Raw genomic sequence first — 16,727 nt, 5'->3', positions numbered from 1 at the left:
ATGATGGCTGAACACGGAGAACATGGAGGCTGGTATAAAAAATGAATTAGTAAAAAGAGGAAGTGTTCTTGTTGCAGATGCTATGTACGTGTACATTCAGGTTGTTCTTTGCAAATGAAGGACACGCCGCTGAAACAAAAATGTGTGATTTTCATTATACTGAAATATTTTTTATGTACAAGGACACTGCATGAATAAGGGCTGCGGCTGCACAAAAAAAACATTAACCCTACATTGATTATCAGACACTTTGATGGCAGTATTTTGAAAAGGTGTCAAAATACTGTTCACATTTGGATGTGGCCCCATATCTCTACAACCCTTCAGTGAATTTCTGTCAGTAGTCAAGTGTCTCATTTGGATTAAAGGGGAACTTCACTGGTTTTATTCATCAAAGTTGTTTTACACACTTTGGGGAGTACTACTGCATACGGTGTGAGGAAAAATAAAGTCTAATTCTAGGGAAAGGGGGAAACAACAAGATTTGAAAATGAAAAAAGTCTGGCCATCTGACAAGTTAGGAAAAACAACATTACCACACCTCTGTAGCCCGCTTCTCATCTCTTCTTTTCATTAGCCACTGCTAGCATAACACAACCAAATGTCTGACTAAACTGTCAGCTGTTAACCTGCATTGTGGGTAATATCAGTTTATACTATCTATCTATAGTTTAGACAAGGAAGAGGAATGGGTGGAATAAAAAGGGCAATATCTGCGGTTTTGTTGCATTGGGTTTGATACATGGGAGTGCAGAGCAATTGGTGGTGTACTTTTAAGAAAGAACATCCAAAACTTTACTAACGGTCTGCTTAAAAACCACTAAATTAATGCAGCATTTTCTCTGGAAATCAAACTCAGAAGATGCACAATAAACAAACCTAAACCATTACGATGAGGCTGCAGCTTTGGAAGATGAATATTTGGTCAGCATCAATCTAATAAGTGTCTTCCACTAGGATAAAGTCCAGCAAGTGCAAACCCACGAATGTTCAGGTTCAGCTGGACATTAAGTAATCCAAAATAACAGCCTTAGTGGTTTACCATGGACATACTCCAGGGGAAGGCTTCCATCAGGTTAATCCTTTACCCTGTCAGGTCACTCACACTGGCTGAGCAGTTGGGAGTTGGCCACAGCTTGTGTCAGTCCATATGGGAGGAAAAGTTCCTTCAGCTAAGACAAGAAGCTAGTGACAAACTGGTAATGACTACAGAACTAAACACTTTAATTTCATGGTGTTTTAGCAGCTAATCATTCAATAAAATGACATTTTGGTGGCCACCGGAAAGCTGGTGTTTCTGTTGAAGCAAGGGGTACATTGTGCATTAAAGCCTATTTATCTGAGCATAACTGCTCTGACATTATCTAGAGGGAACAGGCTGAGGGTAATGACCATAATCCTTCGAAAGACTAACAAACTCATACACAACATGTGAATTTCTGCTTTTATGAAACAATCAAACTTAATTTAGACATGACAGCTTTTCAGGATTACGACAATGTGACAAGACCACACCCTACTTTTATCCTTCTCTGCCTTATCCCTCTCCGTCATTTTGTTTTTAAACAACTGTAGAAAGCAGGAGGTCGTTCAGGGTTGGTAGAGTAGACTGAGAGCTGAGAGAAATGTCAGATGAATCCTATTAACCCTTTTCTGTTGAAATTCATACTTCCCTGTTTGACTGTAGGAATGAAAGACTCCGAAGAAACTACTAAAAGGGCTCACCAGCTTGCCATGTGTAAATCTGATTTTTCTTAAAGACATATGGATCTACAAAAACGACAAAGTAGACAAATAAAATGACCTGCAATGTGGGCATGTATATGGAGGACTGGTTCCATATTTTTCAAGCAGAATAAGGCGTGACGTAGCAAAACTACCTGAGCTGGTGAAGTAGCAATAGGGAATACATTGTGATATAATTCAGTCTACACAAATAGGGTGCTGTCTAATCCTAAGCATCAGCGTCTATAGGTTGAAGGTATTTAGATTAATTATGAGTTGAGTGATGGTCTGAGCAGAGGATATAATTTGCAATAATGACTAGAGCTCATTATTTGTCCTCCGTTCGGGTCCTGAACTCTGTGAAAATCATTATGTGGGGGAAATCAGAATGAAGGGGCGCTCTTTAAACCCAAACCCTCCAGGTCTCATTTGCTAATAAAATTCACAGAGGTCACCACCGCAGAAAAGCACGGCTGCTGCTTCGGAAATGTCAATGAAGACAGGGCTATTCTCACTGTCTGCCACCAATCAAAAATGCTCTCGCTGTGAGGGTTAGGCTGTTAATGTGAACATCCGTGGCCCCCGCTCAATTTTCCAGAACTTTCCCTGTGTCCTTTGAAACATGAAAGGAGTCTGATAAAATAACACTGAATAAGTTTGGGCTTTCCATATGAAGGACCTGGCAGGTTTCTTTGACAGTGTCAAATAGATTCACCTAAAACCATCCATCATGCGCAACACGTTTCAGCCCTGTCATTTTAGTCAGGTGGAACAACTGACCCTTATTATGTTCCCTGACAGCATCCTTTGTTGCTGCGTGTCAATCAACAATTCTTAATGGCTTAATATGTCATCTTAATATGCAGCACGCACTATTGGCGCTCCACTGCAATAAATGGGTCATATAATGGCCCATTTGCCTGATAGGAACCCATTACACGACAGAGAGTTTTAATGTGAGTCACCTAGTTGCATCATTATCGTTAATTGTACATACCATGCACACTCCTGGAAAAAGATACAGTATACAAATATGTCCTCCATCATGAAAGTACAGTGTGCTGTCATAATCCTGTTTATAGTAATGGATGAAATCCTGTTTACTCGGACCATGGCACACTTCTTAAGCCCCACAAACATGCTAAATTGAAAATCACAGTCCGCAATCCCCAGGAATTAATTCACCAATTGATCAGACATTGTAATTTGCTGTTCTGTTGCATTCCCTAATCATATAATAGGGTTTCTCCTTAACCTTCACAACCTTGCCATCACCGTGCAAGGTGTGATTTTCACACAAAGTTGTGAATGGCTCAAAAGCAATTAACTTATTTTCACAACACGGCGCCCCTCCCTCCACAACAGCAAATCCCATCTTTTGCTGATGTGATTTAAATTCTGATTAAATTTCTGACGTCCTTCAGTCAGTGGGTGTTCTCTCCTCTCATATTTTAAGTGGCTAGACTTCTCCTTTCTCATTTGAACAGCACATACAGTAAACAACAGCGGTTGCCCAGGTAAGGCGGAGGAGCTTTGTCCATTCATTTCCTCCTGATTGAAATGGTCAAAAAGGTGAACAGTTTGCCTTTTAAAATGATCCATCTTATCCATATGCAACAGCCACACTCTAAGAACGGCACCCGTCTGGGTTCAAGAGTGAGCTGCATTTCCATGAACGCATTATGAACCTGACAAAAAAGAACCAGAAAGAGAGAAGATCACCATTACCCTATGAAGAACCTCATTCTGCCAATCCCTCACTATTGTCTCTGTGTCATTATCGACCAAGGGCGTGCTATCAAAACAAAGGCCCTGTGCAACAGTGAGACAAAAACATTCAATTTCTCTCCTGCAACATATTTAGAGCAGACATTAAGAATAAAACAATAAGTCATTTAGCCTGAGCTACATTTGCTATTGTGTCTAGCATAATACAAAAACCCTAATTAATCTCAGTTAGAGGACCTTCTTTCTCCTCCTCCTCTTGCCATTATTCCCCAGAACGAGTCTCAGGGGAGAGTCAGGGAGCAGCAGCCTACTGCTGGCAACCTCCATGACACCATTGGAGAAGAGGCAGCCTCTGCACCAGCTGGGGCTCACTAAAAACAGCTTCCTTCTTAATGGCATCTGGACACCCCGCTCCCCCCACCCCGCAGCACCACACTGCAAACTTCATCCATACTTCTCTGAGACTGCTGCATCACACTGGGGAACTTAAAACAACAGAGAGCAGGATGGATCCTAGAGAAATCAGCTTTTTAAGATATTATATAAATGTCTTTGATTTAAATGTGTGGTAATTTTCTCATCAAATAATATGCAATTAAAGCCAACATCTGATTCTGACAGAAGTGCATCCAGCTCCATTCTCCAAGGCTGAATGAGTGTCGTCTTGGCTGAGATGCTTTTATTATAATTTTCCAGGACAGATGAGGCTTGTTGGTAATAACAGGACTGATAGTGACAGTTCTGCCGAGGGTTTCTCCAGTTGGCTTGGGAGTGGGAACACACTGGGGAGTGCCCAAGCAGACACGCAGAGCCTCAGAACTGGGCTGAGCCACCCTAAAGGAGCCAAAGCATGCAATCAGAGCTGCACACAGGCATAAACAAGGCTACTCTCTGTCCAGACGTAGCAATTAGGTAGGGAGCGGATCATCGTAAACAACCAAGAGTTTTGGGCTCTGCTCATCTCTCCTTCGTGTGACCAGAGGGCTTGTTTTCCCTGTTGTGTTTCATTTCACTTTTCCGTTTTGGTACTCCTTTATTTACATGCTGGGATGGAATCAGGCCAGTTTGGTTTTTGGTTGCAGTGTGTGCTTTGTAGGATGGAGAGTCCTCAGTGGGTTGACATCAAACTCTGCTCAAGGCCTCTCATGAGTGAATTCTCTACACTTGCCACACTGATACAGCATCTTAATTCAGGATGTCTCTCACTGATTTCACAAGCCTTTGATACATTTTTTTTGCACGCAGATAACAGACAGCGTGATGCTTTCAGCTCTCAAAGCTTTTAAACTCTAATAAAATAAAGACATCATACTATTGTATAATTAACTTCAATTTACTTATTAAAGACTTTAAAAGACTCTAATAATATTTTCAACCTTTGACATATATGGTATCTAGTTACAAACATTTTAACCCTTGACAGACAAGAACATCAGTGCTGTACAATTGTGCAAATCCCCAGTTTGAGTCTAAGGACATGCTATGGAAAGACTGTGGTTGTGGCAATAAATTATAAGCGAGGTATGGTTAAGGCTAGACAACTAGAACACTTGGTTAAGGTTAGGGAAAGGGGGAAAGTTAATAAAAAGTCAATTACTGGCACAGACCAAGCGAACTCAGACGTGTTGCACACCCTTATTTTCCGCTTTGCTAAAGAGCACATTACTTCCAGTGTTGGCCATGAACTTTGGCAATGGCTGTAAAACATAAGGTTTAGAATTGTTCAATATAGATGTAATTCTTTCTGATTCACATTGACATTAAGAACACTTCTAATATATTTAGACATATACTGTCTGTAACCAATTTTAAAGATATTTAAGGTAGCAATGCCTTGTGTTTGGAGCCTATTCCTATTCCATCCTGGTACACCAGATAGGATAACAATCTGTTCCATGAGTATGATAAGGTCGTTTTTTGAAGATTCATAAGTACAGGTTGAGAGCGAGGCAGCAATCAAAGGTGAGATAGCTTTTCCACCAGTGTGGCTTTCACCTAAATGCATTTCTACCCATCAACCCCCTCTCCAGTAGCCCTAAAACAATTTCAGCCGTCAAGTACTCTACATTTCACATCCCTTTCAATGCGGTCAAAGAGGAGAGATTACAATTTTGCGTGGCAGGTTGAGTGCTCACACTGAGAATTGGAGAAAGTGCTGCAACCTGTTAATTACGCACACATCAAGACGCACAGGTAGAAAACAAGCCTGGCTGAAGTGTGCTCAGACAAGGAAGCACAATCAGGGGCGCCTCTTAACCAGACATGGGATTTTAATCAGATATGTTAAATTTAGACCATGTGCGACGTGTTAATTTGTAGGTCAAGGCTTTTCCAGATTTCACTGTAACCTTTGCCCAGCTTCCATGTGTCCCGACATTAATCAATTGCGATGGAAAAAGTAGACTCTTCCCCCTGCATGGAAAGTAATTTCTCCAGGGCGGTTCAACACACATCATCCTGATGTACACACAAACAGGTCTGGGCACTGGCTGCTTAAAATTAGTGAGGGCCTGCTAATTAATTCCCCCTCTGTCACTGGGGGGGCCCAGTGCAATCTATCTGTGATGCAGCCTTTGTGAGATTAGGCGTCAGATAGGGGAGGAAAACAATATCCATTAGTTTGCAACGCTACCTTTGTTGTAACATGAAAAACAAAAAAGAAAAAAAAAAAAAAAACGTCATTCCATTAGTCTAATTCCTTAGGTGCCTTCTGCTCAGTGGTGGTGATATCTCTGCATTTCAAATCAAATGAAAAGCGATCAATGGAACATTAAAGAGACAAATTGTGTGCGACAGACACAAAATGCAGGGAAAGCATTTTAATGAATTTCAATATGTGTCTGATGGAAAGACTTCTTTAATTAAAATGGATCTGAGTATTTTGATATCAAATGTTGCTTTTGAGTCCTTGCGACGGTCCCAAAGATCCTGTGTAGTAGATACTCATGTGGAAAGAAGTTGCATCAATATCCCACATTAATAACAAAGAAGAAGAGAACAAAGTTTAAAGATTAAATAGTAGTACATGAGCATATAAAGTGTAATCAATATTTATTAGGCTCTAACACTAAAGTTGTTTACATGGAGACTTACAGTATATTCTAATTATAGTCAGATTTATAGTGCAATTAGAAAAATATTCCTTGTAAGTAACAACATCAGACTGGCCATTCGGAGATAAATTTCATTCCATGGAAAAACATAAGAGATAAAAATCTGTCATGTAAATGCTCTGTCAAATTAGCTGCATGTTAGCAATATTTATAATCGTTGTGCGTATAGCTTGCCCACTAGAACCATGAAATATTTACTATTTTCAAGGATACTCTTAATCCTTAGTCCTTGATGTCATGGTCGACTCATTTTCTCCCATGTATTTTGTTCTGATCTGTTTTTCAAATTTCGCCTTTTCTGCAGCAATATTAATTTGACCTGACATTAGCGCATCCAAATGGAGCCGTGTTGGATGAAGTTAAACATACAATCCACTATTTATCTGATATATTATTCTTCGTCGGATTGAATACCATTTTGACAAGTGGGTTTTTCCTATTTATAACATATTCCTTTATGTGAAAAGAATCTTTGTTCAGGGCAGAATACAGCTTCTTACACAAAATGGATTGTGTCAAATGTGCAGCCTATTGCAATGATGTATTCTCTGTATGGTGATGGAATCATCATTTCTCCTTTTCACTGAGCCAGTGTCACCGTCCTTACCTGAGGGCATCCATGGATCTGATGAAGGTTTCTCTCTAGCACTGGCCTGTTCCCAGTCAAGGTCATCGTCTCTGCCTTGGCTATACCCACATGCTGCCAGAGGCTTCTCAAAGTTACAATCGCCTGCGACAAAAGAAAGAAATTTATATGGTTATACAGTTTTTCCATTAACTTGCTGCTCAAATGAATGAATAAATTAAATTCCCCTCTTTTTTTCCCCAGCGGTATTCATAATGCAATATGCCAGACAATGAGATGCATTTAAGTGAGACAGAGTGAAGGATTACTGTAGTAGGCGAGGCACAACATACATTACCATCATTAGCAACACGGCAGTCCAATTTCACAATGACAAGTATGAAGTGTCCAAACTCCATCATCGTTAGACATTATGTTCCCAAACTACACCACCATCAGGGATAAATTGATTTATTTTCCTTGCCGACCACAGAACTTTGCTGTTCATGTACCCTTACTCCACAGGGCCACTCTAATCCTTTTTACAAGCTGCTTGCAAAATGACAGCAAGCAACCATTAAGGCCAGGCTTCAACCAGGCTTGGCGTGTGATCGATTAATACAAATACCCCTTTATTCCTCGCACCTTAAAGGCCACATAGAGAATGTGAGAGTTGAGCTTTTTTTCCCCCCAAAGTGCTTTTCAATCCACTCATAAATCTACAAAAAAAAGGCATGTCACAACAATATGTGGCTGGAAAGGAGTTCATACAGAGTATAAAAAAAGTAAACTGTAAAGGGTGGCTTTTGCACTGTGGGAGGTCATTTTCTGAGAAGGCAAATGACTTAAAGAAGAAATGGACAAAACGATATGTATAAAGCTTCAAATACTTGATTACACTGATAACAGATGTGCAGCATATTGCCATGCTCCTTGCCAGAAATGAATCCAAATTGTGAATCTGAAAATGTTTGCTTGCACATTGCTAATAAATTTCTAAACACAGATGACATAGCCTACAAATTTTATTGCCTCTGGGAATGTCCTTTGAGCCAGAATCTATGCCTGGCCAAAACCAATATCTCATCTCTTACAAGCTCCCTCTGACATTCTGCTGCATAAAGGCTACGAGCTGGGGTTTTTGTTTTCCCATTTATCTCTCTGGTGACATTTACAGTACAAGTGCAAATGAGTGGCCAAACGAGGAGAACACAGGATAATTAATATCCAGCTCCATAGGGCAGCTGCTAATGATATATTTGCTGCTTTGTCTGTTTTTTGAGGGGGTGGACATAGAAAAGGGAGTGACTGTCAAAGCACCACAGGTAAAAAGGTTGAAGAATAGTTGAGAACCTCCTACAGCTAACACATCACCAAACCAACTAGTTAGCAGTTATAACTGTTCCTGTGTGTCAGGTAGCAAGGTTAACTGTTAAGTGTGAAACATCAGAAAGAAGGCAACAAGTGACAGTGAACAGAGCTGAAAAGCAAACCAAAGAAAGCCAGATATACTTCTGAAGAGTTAGTACATCAAAGCAGAATAACTGACTTGAAATCAACAAATAGACACAAAGAGTTAGGCGAGCTCAGTTTAAGGCAATGCTAGATGTTATGTAGTTCAGCTGTTCGCTAAGACGATGGCAAGAACTCAGCATGTCACAACAGTGACATGCTGAAACCTCACTGCATTGAGTTTGTTTTGGAGTACGGTTACTTACTAACGGTCATAAACTGTGTTAAGTAGGTGAATTTTCCATTTGACGCCTGTGACACCTTTATAATTAACTCCTCCACATACATTAAATCATGATACACAAACTATTATGTAGTATGTTAGTCTGCTAAGAATAATTTGAATTACATTTGAAATGAATTAGTATACAATAGGCTATTGTCACAGTAGAAAAAAGTGTAATTATAAATAATAGGTATTGAGTACTTTCTCCACCGTTGTGAAATTACTATTTGGTACTGTAAAAAGCTACTATTTCAATTTAAACCTCCTGAATGTAAAAATGTGATAACATTTACCTCACAAAACGTACATCTCCATACATTTACATCCATGTACAATAGTTTTTCTCTCCAAGCTATAACGCTAAGCTGATTAGCAATCTTTAACAGCTGTTAGATGCCATTGTATAATTGGGTGTGAGTTCATCATTCTCTGGAGGAAGCTAAACAATGGATCCACCCACTATATAGCAGCACAATACAACCTGCAATGTTAATTGTTGATTAAATGGGAAGCAGCAGTAACAGGTGGCCAAAAACTTATTTCCAAGACTGGCTGAGAATCTGGGTGAAGAAATCTACATAAGATATCCTCTTGAATTACCACCAACATGCCCTTAAGCAAGGCTCTTAACCCCCCAATGGTTTTGCTGGATCTGTTCAGTGGCCTCCAGTAGGAAGCTGTGGTTGTCCTCCGCCTCCCTGGAGTGACTATGTGAAACTGGAAGGTGGTGCTGAAAGAGAGCTTGCACTTCATTCTCAGTCAGCTTCCTCTCTAAATAAAAAAAAAAAATGTCTGTGTTGCCAAGATGCAACTTGGGGAACATTAATGTGAGTCTTTGGCTGCAGCGTCACAGGGACTGGCTCCGTTCCATCAATATTTTGACTCAATAGTTCCAAGATCCTTCGCCCCGTGCCACCCACCTTCCTCTCACAGCATGGAGGAGCTCAAACAAACCCAAAGAGGTGGCTTTTATTGGTATTTGATATTCAAATCGATGGAGGAGCGAAATGGATTCCGAGTCAGTGGGTGATGGGAGAATTTCGAACCCCGAAGAAGAAGAAAGCCATTAAAAAGAATATGCATAAAGCGGAGCCCATTTCTTGTTTAATTTTGAGAGGTTTAATTTTTTTTAAATGTCAACCCTGTGTTTAATAATAAATCAGGAAAATGAGAGGGGTGAGGTCTCAATTTGAAACTTCTTCCCCTTCAAAGACATCATTAACAGATCTGTTCTATTAATGATTCTCTTGTTGCCGAGTTAATTTGAATACAAAAGACATTAAGAAAAAACACTTCAGTTTCAGTTGCATACATTTTTAGGTAGAGGAAGCAAGAGATCAGCAAAAATATATTATGAATATGACATAAATAGCAAACATGCTGTTTGCCTACATTTCAATGCGCTCCTTCAAAGCAAGAATCAAGACTGCAGTCTGACTTTTAGGACTATGTGGTGCCTTAAGTCAATACAATGACAATTAAAAGACTATATTTTTAGCAATGTAAGAACAAATCCAACACTACATAAGAATGTTTAGTGATACTGAACCAAATTACATTGAATCGTCTCATGGTAACTATGCTTTCTTGTTGATTTTCCATGGATCCAATGTAAGAAAACAGTCGGTGGGACAAAGTCATATTGACATTAGTACCGAAGCAGCACCAACATTCATTGCTTTCGCTGAACTATTTTGACCAATGAGACAACAACACATTGTAACAGGGTGTGAACAAGCAATAAATCAATTTGCATTGCTTTGATTGTTACACAAGGCTCTTGGTATCAGACTTCAGTATTGGAAAATTCTCCAATAATGCCTGCAACTTGTTATTGATCTGCTACAGAACTGCTCTGTCCTGGGGTAAACATTCAAGCATCTTGTTCTAGAGAACTTGCATCGCAACAGAAGCCTTCTCATATGTCTGACTTCACTGTTGTGAGTGCCGTAAAACCAAAACCAAAATGGATCATCGATCACATGTTGCACGTCATCAATACAAACGGCGGCTTCTGAGTCGAGAGACTGTACACATGCATACAGATGAACGCATCAATCAATGGCATCATAATAGTCCTTCTCTCTGTAGGAGGTTTATATCGCTGCCAGTGTGTGGCACAACCCCCATATAATCAGCTCCGACAGCTGCTGAAATAGATATCCAACGAGAGGCTGCCAACTCTCTGAAGGAGATTTAACTTTCAATAAAAGCTTCTATGAGGTGTGGGTAGTCTGGGAGTACAGATGAATGTGCTCCACCCTGTCAACATTCCCCTTTCAAGAGAAGCAGGCAGCTTGAAGCTAAAAAGGTGGCCCCAGATATGTCATGAAACAATTTATTCCTGAGTGAGAACACACAATAGTCTTTATATTCTCACGCAGAGTGCATTTCAAAGAAATCTATCCATCTTTTCCTGGACTGAGCCAGAGGCCAGAATCAATACCTCAACCCCTCAATGCTGGAGCCAATTTCTCCTAAAGATTTTCAAGTCAGACTTAAAAGGCCTTTTGTTATTGCACCTGTAACAAAAGTAAACTTTCAGCATTAAACGCTGTGTGTGTGGAAGTTTGGTACTGTAGTGGCGTGCTATGCACATAGTGCTCTCCCTGAATGCTAGTGAATGAGTGTGGGAGGGATTGTGAGGGTGGAAATGGAATATTGTTAAAGCAGATATGTGGTAGGGCATTAAATGAAAAATAAGGTGTTTCTGCAAATGTTTGAAATACAGCAATTTGGTGAGGTTGTAATTGACATTGCTCTCTGTTGTTTTGCAGCATTTTTGCTTGTTTGCTGGGTTACATTCGTGAGGCTTTTTTGTAGTTTTGTAGACTGGCTTTCTAATTTCGCTGTCTTCATTACATAGATTTAAAAGAAAACATGGCTATTTAATATCAAACTCAGGGATGCTGATCTGATACCAACAGTTGTTTCGGGTCCTTGACTTTATGAATCATTTTTTAAGTGAATAGTTCAAGATTTTAGGAAATGCACTTGACCCACTCTGAGATGCCAGTCTCATATCTATCTCTCGGCAAGAAAGCGAATTTCACAACGTGTTGAAATATTCCTTTTTTTTTTGGTGGATTTTACCTTTGTTAAACATGGCATAATACAGAGAAAGAAGACTGGAAAGTTCCTAGGCAGACCACGAACTCAGGACTTCAGGAAGTTCAGAACATGGTTAGCACCTACCCCACAAGAGCACCTGTACAATAATTACTAGCTACCACATAATTATTGGTCATTTTCTACCCAGTAATTTTGAGAGAGTTACATATGCCATGTTACAAAGCAAGCAAATGAACAACAGTGCCATTACTGTGGTGTGTACTTTAGCTTCTGTGGCACCAAACTGAATACCCTCCCAGGGAGGAAACTCAGCCCTTTTCCAGCATCACGACTGCTTCAGTCCCAGTGGCAGATATCATTGCTGCAAGACCTCCTTAGCCCCTCTGCCAATTCTGCAATTACCAGCTTTCCAACCTGTTCTGCCTGGCTAGGAAATCGCAGGTCTGCTCTTCGCCCCAATCTGCCTCCATGTCTGCACTTGTTAGAACAAACATCTTGTCTGCCGGCGTCCCCGCAGACTGAAACCACAAGGCAATCTTGGGTAATTTAAAACCAATGTCGACTATCTCCCTTCACCACGGCCAGTTTAGAGCTTCAGAATCCTGCAGCTAAGCCCCTTAGGGACTGATAGGCCTTTTCACTCTGGCCCTATTTCACTTATCTATTGGCAGCTCCTGCCAAGTCCTATCTCTGCACTGAATTGCATGTATATATACTATCTGTTTGGGGACTTTGAACTGTGGGAAGGGATTTAGACAATCAATCTCAATATCATTATCAATCACGTCTCGCTGTTCACCACATTGATTCGAGGAGAAATAAAGAAGCTGGAGTGGAGATTTCCACTGATAATCTGCTTGGTTGAGCCGTGCACTTGTCAGCAATGTTTTGCAAAACAAAACCGACAAACCACATCTAGCATAACGGAAGCAAATCGGGGCGAAAAGAGAACATCGCATTTTTGTGTTAAGATGTTGGAATATGCCTGATGATGTATGAAGCTATATTTTGTTTATAAAATGCTGTGCACAAATTCATTATTTAAAAAAAAACTTTTGATACTATGTTTAGCTCAAAACCATCTCATTATAAAAAAAAAAAAAAAAACTTTCCATTTTTTTTTGTCTTGTCAACCAAATATCAACTTGATGAATGTGCTTTACATCAGGAGTACAACATAGTTCATGATCAAATCCACCCTTGTGCACAGTTAGATGTACATCGAAGATGACAGGCAGCCTTCTCTTTAGATATGCTAAATTCTGACAGATGATTTTCAAGCTCTGTATACCAGCACGGGGCTTGACGTTCTCCTCCACCGTGCCTGTCAAGAGCTTCCAGTAAATGACTTCAAATCCATCTCCATTCGGTATAACCTGCCAGGCACCAATTAAGATGAATATGGAATCTAACTCAGAGACATGGAAGATCCTTATTGTCATTCTTCAGTAAGTAATAAAAATGAAGACTACAGGTCTGTCTGCATAGAAGCATCCTGTGGTGATAACACCAAACATTATGCAATTTTTTTTCTCTTAGCGGAGGTCCATTTTGAATCCCCAAGTTTTTCAGTGAGGTTCATGTTAAATTGTATAGCTCATTTACACAAAAAGAACAGGAGAGCTCCCAAATGTTGAAGATCAGATTTAATCCATTTTGGTAGAGTGCGGACAACCACCTGCTGTGCTCTCTGTTCAGTTTGCAGAGAGGTGGCTTAGGCACATCCTGACTCCGACTTGACAGCAACAAGGCTGGTTAACAATGGCTTATCCTCCTATTGTTCCCAGCAACCTCATTCTTGTCTATCCACAGAGAGAGCTACAGTCTGCCCCTCAGTGTCTTTGCCCTCCAGAGAGAGGGAGAGAAAATAAGGCTGATTCCTATTCAGCTTAGTGCCTGTTGATACAATGAATGGCAGAGCGAAATAGGTTTGTTTGGGTTCCCATTTTCCTCTGTTCATCATGCCCCCAGAAATGATATGGCGACTGAGCATAAAAGATGTTCCATTAAAATCACTTTTTATTTGTTGCACCAGTTTAAACTGCAGAGGAAGATGCATTTTGATCAGTGAAGTGAGGAAAAGCTGTGAAAAATGTGTGAAAAATGCATACTTTACTTGTCAAATATCCTAAATGAAAAATAAAGAGCTGTTAATATTGATATTGTTGATATTGTTGATGTATATCTTGTGCTGCAGAATCAACTCGAGAAGATGGTTTAAAGTGGAATTAACCTCCTGTACTGATTCACAACATGGTTTTAGCTCGATACTGTTAGACTGGAAATTAAAACTTCCTCCAGCTTGGTTTTACATCTGATCCAGGTGTGATGGGCCACTGCCCTAAGCTTCAATCAATGAAAGAAAGTATAAAAGGGAAGAAAACTCCCTGGTTTCCAGTGGAAAATAGATCCACAACTGGACACGGAGCCCTTTGGAAGAGAAAAAGGAATAAGGGCCTAGCCTGTGCTCAATGCTAAAACCCCCTTGGCTCACTCCAACAGAAAACAACATCCCTATTCCACAGTGGATGACCCTTCACACTGAACCCCGTCAATCCTCTCAAAATCTGCTAAGTCAACAAACCTTTGAATTCTGCCCGAAGACTGTAACAAAGAAGGGATGAAATGCTAATGTCAGTATCAGTAGCAGACACCCCACCCCCCACCCCTGTTCTCTCTGAGTTTCCCAGAGTCTAATTTGTCAAACATGCAAGTAACAATGCCAGAAATTAGCCCAAAGGGAGATTTCCTCCAGAGGAGAGAATGATTATGTTTGATCAGAGAATAAACAAGAACATTAACATGCTTTGTTGGTTTTCCAGAACTGGAACAAATGCTTGTTTTTATGTGTGGAGGAGAGAATAATTCAAGGTTGAATGTCAAAGAATTAGGAAATCGCTAAAGCTAATTAGAAAATGTAGAAGAATAGAAGAAAGGTTGAATCAATCCCTCTTGAGGAGAGAAAATCTAGGCCACAAGGCAAAGCTCGCGCATTCAGGCAGAATTCACAGCTTGATGAAATATCATTACTTTACTTTTGTGTCATGACATATCGTCAATCACATATGCAGCGCAGTGCATTTAATCCCTCGCCACACACACACACACACACAGCCGTGTCGAGCTTAGCAAGTCTGACCAACACGTGGACAGAAAGAGCACAGGTGGAGGGTGGATCCGGGCCCAGGTGAAAGGTTGCCGTGCGGATCGGAGCGTTGCCTTGACAGGTGCGGCTGAAGAGATTTCAATCCCTGTGGGAGCTTTTTCAAAGTGCCGTCTTAGGGTCTTCACCTGCACACTTCAAACACATTCAGGCCCTTTGTTTCTCAGCTGAAGCCCCATAAATCAGCTACCTGAAAGAAAAACCCCGTGGCCAGGCTTAATCCTCCTGGGTCAGGGGGAACCAGCGTGGAAGGCTTGAGGCGCATGAGGTCCGCTTACAAATTTACTGCGTGTGCTCTTGTTGTGCTTGGCAACAGGAGAGTGTGCAGGCTGGTCAGTGTGAATCTCCAAACAAGTGGGAGGGGACACTGTCTTACTATATAGCCTATAGCCTCAGTTCTCAGCCATGACATTTTATAACAATGCAGATAATTACACTATTCTGATACCCCAACTCAGGGTATCTGCTGTATAGATCTGTCAGTGCCCTCTTGCCCCCCCAAAAATCTGTTCACCTCAATGTGTGGAACTTTTTAGTATCCCTTTCAAGAAAGGTGATATGAGGCCACGGATATGTGGGGCACTTTAAACTAAGCTGGCAGACTACCATGAACAAATGAATGTAACTGATAGCTAAAACACACACTGACAAGGAAAAAAAAAAAGTATTCAGTGTGGATTGGTCATGTCATGGCTGAGGCCCGGTCCACTTAAAGGAATAGTTTGACATTTTGGGAAATGCATTTATTTGGGTCCTTGCCAACAGATGAGAAGATCAATACCACTCACACTAATATTTGGCCATTCATCATGAGGCGACAGCCAGCAGCCAGTTAGCTTAGCTTATCATGAAGACTGGAAACAGGAGAAAGAGCTAGCCTGTCCCAAGGTGACAAAACATGCCTACCAGCGCTGTGGATGGTAGGCACGTTCGGAAAACCAGCACACATTTTTGCTTGAAAAATTAAATGTTATCAAAATTGCTGCAGATTTTCTTTCGATAAACTAATCCACTGACTAATCATTTCAGCACCAAAAAGGATTAATTATTTTTAATTGATTAATCCATCCATCCATCCTGCTGCTTACCCAGTTCCAAGTCACATTCAATTAATTAATTATATCAACAGGAATTATTGTTATACTCTACTGTGAATCACTACTGAAGTGTTATTATAATCATAAATAATTGTAGTCCACAATATTCCTACTGCTTTTCTTTCAAACTTTGGCCAATAAGATGGTGAAACAGGTTTTATATTGCATTCTACATGGTATTAAAATGGTCTTAAAAAGTCTTGAATTTAACTCAGTGAACCCTGATTACTCACATTAAATAATTACTGACAAGAGTACTACAGTAGAAAACATTAAATAGCTCGGACAAATAAATCAAAATATCTACTCTGTATGAGCCTTTGCAGCTAACCTACTTTTAATGTGCTAATAATGCATGTACAGGTCACCTTAATGCAGTGAGTGACAGAATACCATGAGACAAATTAGACTTTTCAGCTGGTTTGTTATCAATTCAGACAGTTAAGTGGTATGAATAAGTCAAGGAAACAAAGGAATTCCCAGAGTCTCATTAATATTATTAATTTTTAAATCCAATTATTGCATG

At 40.3% G+C, this 16,727-nt stretch overlaps 1 protein-coding gene across 3 annotated transcripts in view; it reads right to left on the bottom strand.

The window, feature by feature from the left end:
• LOC121193182 (receptor-type tyrosine-protein phosphatase mu-like) overlaps nt 1–16,727 on the bottom strand; it is a 141,044-nt gene that overhangs the window by 100,159 nt on the left and 24,158 nt on the right. For all 3 annotated transcript variants that reach the window (XM_041055377.1, XM_041055378.1, XM_041055379.1), the window contains exon 2: nt 7,174–7,296. In XM_041055377.1, the coding sequence (XP_040911311.1) occupies nt 7,174–7,296 (123 nt within the window). The remainder of the gene's footprint in view (nt 1–7,173; nt 7,297–16,727) is intronic.

This window comes from Toxotes jaculatrix, chromosome 14, assembly GCF_017976425.1.
Source record: "Toxotes jaculatrix isolate fToxJac2 chromosome 14, fToxJac2.pri, whole genome shotgun sequence".
Classification (NCBI taxonomy): domain Eukaryota; kingdom Metazoa; phylum Chordata; class Actinopteri; family Toxotidae; genus Toxotes; species Toxotes jaculatrix.
This window is presented reverse-complemented; position numbering and strand designations above follow the sequence as displayed.